Here is a 9913-nt window from a genome sequence, read left to right as displayed (position 1 = left end):
GGGCGTACTACAAGGCAGCGTTTTAAGTCCTATCCTTTTCAACCTTGTAATGGCAGGCCTAAAGTCCTGTATCGCCCCTAAAGTCAATATATCTATCTATGCTGATGACGTCTGCATTTGGACTGTTGGGAAATCGAGGCCTGCAATCCTACGCCGTCTTCAGCATTCCCTGGATAACATCTTGCGGTACCTAACGGAGGCAGGCGTGGATATATCAACTGAGAAAACAGCAGTCATGGCTTTTACTCGGAAGCATATGCATCGGTATCAGCTCTTCCTTGGCGATACGCCTGTTAGGCTGGTAGCACACCATAGATTCCTGGGTGTCATCCTAGACTCCAACTTGTCCTGGAAGAAACACATCGATCACCTGGACACAAAGGCACACCGGTGGATTTCCGGCATTCGCCACTTTGCTGGGCCGAAGTGGGGAATGAATTAAAAGTCTCTTCTGGCCATCCACAAAGCCCTAGTCCGAGGGACTCTGCTATATAGCCTACCAGTCTTGCACGGAATTTCACAAACGCAAGAACAACGACTGCGGTGTATTCTAGCACGGAGCTTAAGGGTATGTCTTGGCGTCCCGAGAGCCGCGGAAACGCGGATGGTGATAGCAGAAGCCCGCGAAATACCCATTGAACTCTTACGGCAGAGGGAGACCATTCGCCATTACTTGCGCCTCACAGCACACACCGCCGCCATCCACTAATAGCAAAAGTTTGTCGCCGGAAGCAATGTAACGCATACAACTGTTTCATGGAAGTGAAACCTAAGGTTCCCCCGTTTTCTGCAAGATCAGTGGTGCCCACGACGCCTCCGTGGTCGCTTCCAGTACCATCGATCGCATTGTCAATTCCTGGTCTTAATGTGAAACGAAACCAAGTGCCTACATCAGTTCTGAAACAGCTTGCAGCGGATATGATGCACAATCGCTATTCTGACCACACTGCAGTTTTCACTGACGGATCCTCCAGTCATGAATGTTCATCGTCTGCATTTGTTATTCCAACTGACGGTGTGTCACATGGATACCGTCTCTCACACCGCACATCATCAACGTCGGCTGAGTTATATGCTATCCTGTTGTTTCTACGTGAGACGCCCTGTGACGATCCGCGGGCCTGGGTCATCTACTCAGATTCAAAGGCTGCTCTTCAATGTATAGCCAACATGGGAATACGTGGATCGCTCGCCCCAGTTGTCACTGATATCCTCCATCAGGTTCAGCGTCTAACGATCACGGTCATCATATATCCCTGCAGTGGGTCCCGGGCTACTGTGGTTTGAACGGAAACGAAGAAGCAGACAGAGCGGCAACGGCTGCCCAACAGTCTCGGACTGTTGTACCAACGATGTTATCAAGAGGAGACAGGAGATCACTTCTGAATGAGCTCATTCAGCCACTAGCTCGCCAGCAGTGGAGTCGGGACATCACTGACAGGTCTCTCATGTATTCGGTGGATCCCACTATGTCCTTCTCAGTTCCTGACCGTTTACCACGCTATTTTACGTCCCTCCTGCACAGGCTTCGTCTCAACGTTGCCTTCACTCCCCAATTCAAGTGCCGAATCGGATACTGTGACAGCTGCCTATGCTCCAAATGTGGCGTTGTAGCGGACATTGAGCACGTCCTAATAGAATGTAAGCTCTACGAAACGGAGAGGCGGCAACTCTGTTCTCAGCTGAGTGGTGCTAGCCGACAGACGTTCAACCTGGCTGCAATTCTTGGCCCATGTCAGAGCCATGTCCAACACCGTCGAGGACTTCTGATGTTCTTGGAGTTCCTCTTAGCTACCGGCTTGCTCCAGACGCTGTAGGGTCCTCCCCTGCATCTCAAGGACCATTGGCGCTCCTTTCATGTGCTTCTTCCTTTTGTGCGACGTATAGCGTTGCGCAACCAGAGGACGGGAGTTCGAGTTGTACTTGCACATAACTTCATTTTCATATTTCACATCGCATGCTTCTCGTGTAATGGGGTAGGGTACTGCTCTCAAGCGGTGAATCACCCCAGGCCATAGTCATGATTTTGTTGTTGTTGTTGTTGTCCCTCCAATTTTTGTTCATTACATGGAGAATGGGGGGGGGGGATATGTTTAATGATAACAAAGAAGAGGAACGAGGGAAAGGTCAGCCAGACAGGGTGTCGGCTTGCTATTCCCAAAAAATAAAAAATAAAAAAATCAGAATGGCTTAACTTATGGGAGTAATTGAAATTGAGGAGCATCGCCAGACATGTCGGTATGAGTAGCAAGAAAATGAAACGAATAGGAAGAAAGAGAAAACTGTTTTGTCGGTGTCTCGCTCACCCCTCTTGTGTTCCACTTTTCCCGCTTTATTGAAAGTATAGCGATAGCTTAGAAAGAGTCCGCCGCTGCCCGAATTTGCCTAGCGGAAATAGCTTTTCCGCTAGCAGTTTAAAGGTAGCAGCAGGCAGACAGGTTATGTTGCCGGCGTAGTTTAACAGCTTGTAAATCCAGCACAAGTTATCCATGTGACAGGGAACGCTAAATATTTTTAATTCGCTAGTAAAATTGCGGTAAAACTGCGGTAAAATGGGGAGCCTCCATGGGTTGCTGCGGCTTCTCCGCTTTTCATGGAGGAAACACCCTTTAACCGTGCCAACGCCGCCTTTCCTCCTCGCCCTCGTGCGGAGTGCGCATTTTGACTCCCAACTTGGTACGCGCTGCCCGTTGCCCGCTCTGCATTTTGCGCGTTCGTGCGGCCATTCGGCACATGTACACGCAAGTGATTGCATTTCTTCTGTATCTTGGCGTCATTATATGTTTTGGGAACAAATATCGCAACTGATCCCTCCGGAATTTTAAATCCAGCGCGCAACAAGCTTGTCAGAACTGTCTCTATTACTGCTGAAATCGGTCGTTCCACGAGTCATTTGTTTCTCTCGTTGCCTGTGTGCTTGCGTCTGGAAGATTATTGCACTCTTTACAAACCTCGGGTAATACTAGCGTTCCGTCTCATTTTTTCTGGAGAAACTCTTTTCAGTAGTCAGGCTGAAAAGACCTGTATCAATCGCATACGACGTCAAGCATGTCTTGAAACTGATTTGTGTCTGCCAGTTCCTGCACACCCCGCGGACGGGCAACTATAACATCGACAACAGCGATTACCTCGCAGATCTACTGAGCAATCAAGTGCAAAAAAAACTCCGACGAAAGGGATGAAGACAGCGACCTGCACTAGGTATCGAAGAGGTACTTATCGAAGAGGTAACTGGTGCCGAGTGCGATATCCTGTCACATATCGGCGGGTTTGTTGTGAAAAGTGCCCTGAAGTCGACAAGGTTATGCCAATCATGCAACGTCGGATTATGTGCAGAATCTCCGGAAAGCCACAACAAGCTCACTGAGCTTCGTGAGCACGTACGTGGTGCAATGAATCTTCGGTACATTTCGGGCAGCGTAGCACATTTCTTCGTACAATGTGAAGAGGCATTTAGAGCGATTTCTGCTTCAAAACGCGCGATGCACTCACCTTTCAAGACTGTGTCAACTTTCATTCATAATAACGTGGACAAGAATCTTCCGGCTTGTCGCCAACATAATGAAGAACTATATCATATAATCATCGGCAAATTTGTACAATTACAATTGAGGGTGCACTTGCGATAGGAGCATGTCGGTAAAACAAAGTCGTTTTCAAACAAAACGGCAGCAGGCATTGAACTTGAATGAGACGTTGTAATAAAATCTGCTTGCAATTAACATATTTCTGTTGTCTGTACACATTCCCATGTTTACTATTGTAATTCATTGGTCGAGACACGACTGCGTGTGCAGGTGCAGTGACGAATTTATACAAACGATACAAATCATTAACAACGTATTTTACGACCCATGACCAGCTCTACTAGCATATATGACAATTTTGCTACGCTAGTATCCTTCATTCCGCTTTTACCCTCTTCCTGTCGCGAAAAATTGAGAAAAACGCAACCCCGCCGCTGACGCCCAATGCGATATGGGAGTCAAAATGCCGGCGCTCGTAGCAGACGACGGAGTTATCGCCAGGCCCCCACAGCTCCCCCTCTTCGCGGCTCTAAAAAAATGTTTGCACGTCATAAACACGTGGTGTTACTCCGTCAGGCATCATAGTTGATACCCATTGGCCGAAGGACATTGCGCGCTCCGCTATTGGTTGGCAAAGCTTCAAAAGACCATTCTTTCGCGGGCTGCCTGTCTGGCGGGCAGTTACGAGAAGAGAAGGGAGAGAACTGGCGGCGGCGTCTCGCGTCTCGACGATGTCAGTTGACACCACCGTATGATGGCATTGTTCAAAGAGAAGTCCCAGATTTGTTCGTGTGTCAAAGTGACTCAGCGCGTGTTGTGACGTTTCCCGACGCAAGTATACCAGGGGCGCGAAGCTGTAGTAGAAATCTATTGTAGCAGAAAACTCACGTGACCTCCGAAGCTGGACCAATGACTGAGGACTAGCCACCCTATTTTTTTTTATGTTTTTTATTATGTCGCGAATGACGTAAATGACGTGTCATCCGTTTCTCCCTCTACTTTTCTCCTCTCTGCTCTGCTTCCCATTTTCTTTTGTTCCTTTTTTTTTTTCTTCAGTTCACTGTTTTTCTGATTCGCGTTTGTCGGAATGCAGTGTGAGTTACAGAAATAGGATGAAGCCTTGGTTGTTGTTTTTTTTTTTTTCACATGAAGTATTTTATTGTGCGACATACGGTTATGCAAGCAAGACGTACACAGCATGACTGTGGTAACGAAAACAATATGACATTGACATCGCTCCGGAATTTGCTTGAAGAAGCGCGATAATGTCGGACTGCCTCTGGCAGGGACTGCTACTGGGGACTGGAGCTCAGTGGCTGCAAGATGAAAATTAGTATCAGATAGACAGCTATGCATGTGAAAGTTGCAATGTAAATAGAAATAGTAAAGGTGCTACTGAACGCGAAAAAGAACGGTGGAAAGGTTGTGAGAAACTCGCAGCCATGGGGTATGATGAGCGACTAGTATAAAAAATACCTTCTATTGCTCTACTTCACAATGATACATTCAGGCCGAATAGCCTGACAAACTTGGCTTTAGCGCTACGTATAGAACAGTCAACGTCGAACGAAACTTGTCGAGCGAAATCATCAAGTAGCATCATACCTTTATACAGTACGACGTGAGCGGGTATTTAATCATAACATTTTGATGATATTTTTTCACAAAAAGAAATTATATTCTACCATCGTATCTTCTGTGAGAGCCAACCACTGTTCAATTCGGCCTCACCGTCATCGTCATAAGCCAGCAGTGGCGCCGCTACATGCTTATAAGCGCGCGCCACGTGCTGTTCTGAGTTCTTTCATTGTACGACGTTCATCACCATACGTCGTTAGTCTGTTGGATCCTCGCTTTAGCTCATTCGGCCCTTCATCACCCAAATTGCTAGGTATATCTTTATTGTATTTCATTGTATGTATCATACCAGAGTGTTAGTAAACTGTCTGTGTGTTATCCAAATGCCGTATTCCTGAATCTTATTTTTTGAGTTTGGCAGATAGCCAGGGACATCGGGTCCGTCACCAGCGTTAACACCTTTCTTCACCCCTTTCCCTTGGTCTATCTTGCCTCACATGGCGCAGTCGACAGGATACGGCAAGTGATTCTTCAGACTTTTCACTTCTGGTTGATACTGTATTAATTTTTGCAAGTACTTCGACTTCGAAGTCTTACGCTTTTGACGTAGTTCGAAAGGCTTGTTCGATTTAGGCTTAGCCTCGTCATTCGAACGCATTGCATAGCATTTTTCGAACAGTTCTATCCCTTCGTAACTTCCAGTTCACTTTTTTGTCACGCATTAATTGCGTCTTTCCAGTTTGCCAGTTTTTTCGTTGCATTTGTGCATTTTTCAGTTGTTCGCAATTTCGAACGCGACGTTCGACGTTCGTTAGGTTCAGCTGGTAACACCTATCTGGAGCATGGTTTCCGTCTCTCGGTTTTTCGTTGTGTCTTAACGACAAATATCGTATTTTGAGTTTGTTCTTTCATGGACAGTCCAAAGGTGTTGAGACTTCTTTTGCGTCCAGCACAAGAGTTATTTGAAGAGTGCGTCTCACGTAATCTCACACTCCCAGAGAACGCTGATCCTCGTCAAGCAGCAATTCTCATCATGGAAGACGACGAAAGGAGGAAACATGCATCTACGAGTGCTATTCCCACCAAAGACAACGAGGAATACCAAACATCGGAAGAATGCGAATCATCCGAAGATGAACATCAGGATGAACAAGCCTCACCAACAAACAAAACAAGTAAGAAGACACGTACCGTGAGTTCCTCTGCTCCGATCACCATCGATCAGTTAGCTGAGATTTTCAAACAGGTGGTTTCCACACCACAGAGGATAGTAACCACCCCCGATCTTAGTCAGACATTGAAGTTCTTTTATGGCCGGCCCAACGATGATTTTCGCGCATGGCTTTCATCAATTGAGGTGTTACGTATCCAGTACGGTTGGGACGATTATACCGCCTTAGCCATTGCAAAGAGTAAGCTTCGTGGTGCGGCCAAGGATTGGGACGATGGATCCGGAAGAAGTTGTGTCACATGGCAAGACTGGGTCAAAGGTTTGAAAGATCAATTTGATTATGATCCAGATCTACCAGATTGGAATCGCGATTGTGAAGCTAGGGTACAGAAAAGTGAAGAATCCATTTCTGACTATATTCACGCAAAGATTAAGATTCTCTGCAAGTGCCCTTATCAGCTCAGGGAACGTGACAAGATCCGTTACATCACCATGGGTCTACAGAGCGAGGCAACGAGGACCAGTCTCACTTCCTACTACATGTCTACTGGATGTGACTGTCTCACTCTGATCAAGCTGGCACGACAGATCGAACCTTCTCAGAAACACCGTGATCCAAACTGGCGTCAACAAGGAGCCAAGCCAAAGGACTACACGAAGAAGGAACGTCAGCAAGGCTTTTCGTCCACATCACAGCCTAAGTATTCATCTCGGCAAAATGGTGAGAAACATTCTCCTACTTCCACCAAAACATCGGACAAATCAAGCCTAAAATACAAAGACCCAAAGGACTACACCAAACATCAAGACAAAGACAAGAAACACAGCTACACTGCTTCAATAAGACACGACTTACCATCAGGACACCCCGTGAGACCCGTCATTGAGATTCTTGTAAACAACACACCGGTCGACGCCCTCGTTGACACGGGTGCAGACATCTCAATCTTAAGAAAACAGGAAGCAGAGCTTTGGGGTATTAACATAAAACCATGGAGTGACTCAGCAATGATCGCCGTCGATAACGAGTCCATGCCGTTCGGCGAAGCCGTCGTGGAAGTGAAGTTAGCGAACACAACTGTTTCTCTTCAAGTTGCTATCGTCACTAACATCATATATCCTTTCATACTTGGTAGCGACTGGCGCACATCTGCCAAGCTTGGAATCACCGTTTGGCCTAATGGACACGTCTCCATCCAGTCACCTCCAAAGTCCCACCAGGAGAAGATCTTCAACAGCATGTTCTTAAAGAAAGACTTCCTCCAGGAACTTTCTCCATCTCACGCTGAAGAATTTCAACCCATACAGGAAAGGATCTTCTACAACACGACATCCAAGGATCAAGACACTTCGACAGACATCAAAACACATCACATCCTTCACGCTTCCAACAACGTGCAAGTAAACAACAACAAAGCCTCGACATCAACGTGTTCATCAACACAACGTAAATCTACACCAAGGAACTGTCCATTCCCACTTCTCCCTGGCCCCAACATCGTGGCACCCCAGGACGGCCCCAACATCGTGGCATCCCAGGACAAGGTGAAGATACCATCTCGTCAAGCAACATCAGTCTCCGCAAGAACAAGTTCGTCAAACAGTTTTCCGGCGAACAGCAGTGTTTGTGAACGTGTTAGTGAATTCCGCAATGTTGTCGACCTTCATAGAACACAGCCATCACAGGTATGTGAAAATGTCATGTTGCATAACGACGAAAAGGATGAGTCATCTGACCTCTTGCTTGTGAATACCGCACAAGTCAATGACATCATTCCTTTGGATAGGGTTGTTGTACGAGAGTCAGATGCAAAAACTGAAGCACAGCATGCTGAAATCTTGAACTACTTGGACAAACTTAGAGACAAAGTAACCTCAGACATAAATGACAGCTTAAGAAACTCCATGACATCATTCTTAAGCACGCGAACGTGTTTTCTAAGCAAAAGTATGACATCGGATTTTGTCCAAAGACCGAACGTTGCATCGATCTCTCTGACAGCATTCCTGTTCGCGTAAAGTATTACCGCTACTCATGGAATGACAGAAAATTCATCAAGGAAGAAATCGACAACTGGCTTAAATTAGGTCTTGTTCGAAAATCTGAGTCTCATTACGCTTCCCCAGTTTTCGTTGTTGATCAACCATTCCATCCGTCAACACCACGCAGACTTGTTGTTGACTACCGTAAGCTAAATGGGAAAACCGTCAAAAGAGTGTATAGTATGCCTCGAATTGATGATACTGTTGACAGAGTAGGGAAATGCAAATACTTTTCCACTATGGACATAAAGAAAGGTTACCTAAATATCAAAATAAGGGAATCTGACCAGCATAAGACAGCTTTCATTACACCTGACGGTCTTTACGAATTCGTTCGAATGCCTTTTGGTCCAACTGGTGCTCCCGCCACTTGGCAAGCAGTAATGGATGAAGCCTTTCATTCCCTCAAGTGGAAGGACGTTGTAATTGTCTATTTCGATGACATCTGTATCTACACTTCCACCATAGACGAACATCTCGATGTTCTTGACCAATCTATGTCCATACTGGAAAATTATGGTTTCAAAATCGAGATCAATAAGTGTCAGTTCATTCAGACCCATATAAAGTTTCTGGGTTACATTGTATCTCATGAGGGTAAACTGCCAGATCCGGAGAGGTCAGCTGCTGTTGACAAATACCCCGATACATTGAACACAATACAAGACGTAAAGAGATTTTTGGGCTTTGCTTCTTTCTTTCGCAAATTCATCAAAGGTTTTGCTGAAATTGCGCGACCTCTATCACTCCTCTTGCGAAACAAGCAACAGTCCAAAAGCACTGTCAAAACCAACATTACGTCAGAGTGGACACCTACACACACTGAGGCTGTACGTAACCTCAAATCTCTCTTAAAATCACCACCTATTTTGGCTCATTTTGATCCAGACAAAGAAACTCATGTCTATGTTGACGCTTCAGCGAAACATCTAGGAGCGTTCATCTCACAGAAACACGATGGAAAAGAGTATGTTGTTGAGTATGCCAGCAGAGCAACCAACACAACAGAGGAAAAACTGCATTCAAACATGCTCGAATGCATTGCTCTTCATTGGGCACTTACAGACAAATTTCGTATTTATGTGTACGGGTTGCCTATCGTCCATGTTTGGATAGACAACTACAGTGTCTCCTTAATGACCAATGCACAGCAAATCAATAGAAAATTTGCTCGCATGGTTCTCGATCTTCAAGAACTTGCTCTGAAGATTCACCATCGTTCGGGAAAAACCAATGTTGTCGCTGATGCTCTATCACGCATCCCACAACCTTTGGTTGCGTCACTAATTCTCACTGCCGAGAATTCTCATCTCTCCAATCACCAACAGTCAGATCCGTCGTTATTAGAGATTTTTGAAGTCCTCAAAAATCCTAATATTTCTTCTCGCAAAGCTGAGAACATGCGGAATACATTCATGTTGTCAAATGGCATACTCTGCCACAAAACCACTCAACAAAACGGACTGACAAAAACAAGGATTGTCATACCAGAATCTCTTAGGAAAGAGATATTGCTGAAGTTTCATGATAAACGTGGACACATGGACAAATTCAAGACCAAAAGCAGTATTCTGGGTAAATACTGGTGGTCGTC

At 45.7% G+C, this 9913-nt stretch overlaps 1 protein-coding gene across 1 annotated transcript; it reads left to right on the top strand.

Moving 5' to 3' along the window:
* The first annotated feature begins 6211 nt into the window (after positions 1–6211).
* LOC135396591 (uncharacterized) lies at positions 6212–8994 on the top strand. The gene is made up of 2 exons (XM_064627634.1): positions 6212–6280; positions 6736–8994. Exons 1-2 carry the CDS (start codon positions 6239–6241, stop codon positions 8293–8295), a joined length of 1602 nt encoding a protein of 533 aa, XP_064483704.1. The 5' UTR covers positions 6212–6238; the 3' UTR covers positions 8296–8994.
* The last annotated feature ends 919 nt before the right edge of the window (positions 8995–9913 follow it).

Source organism: Ornithodoros turicata, chromosome 6, assembly GCF_037126465.1.
Source record: "Ornithodoros turicata isolate Travis chromosome 6, ASM3712646v1, whole genome shotgun sequence".
Taxonomy (NCBI): domain Eukaryota; kingdom Metazoa; phylum Arthropoda; class Arachnida; order Ixodida; family Argasidae; genus Ornithodoros; species Ornithodoros turicata.
Note: the sequence above shows the minus strand (reverse complement) of the source record. Positions and strands in the feature narration are given on the sequence as shown.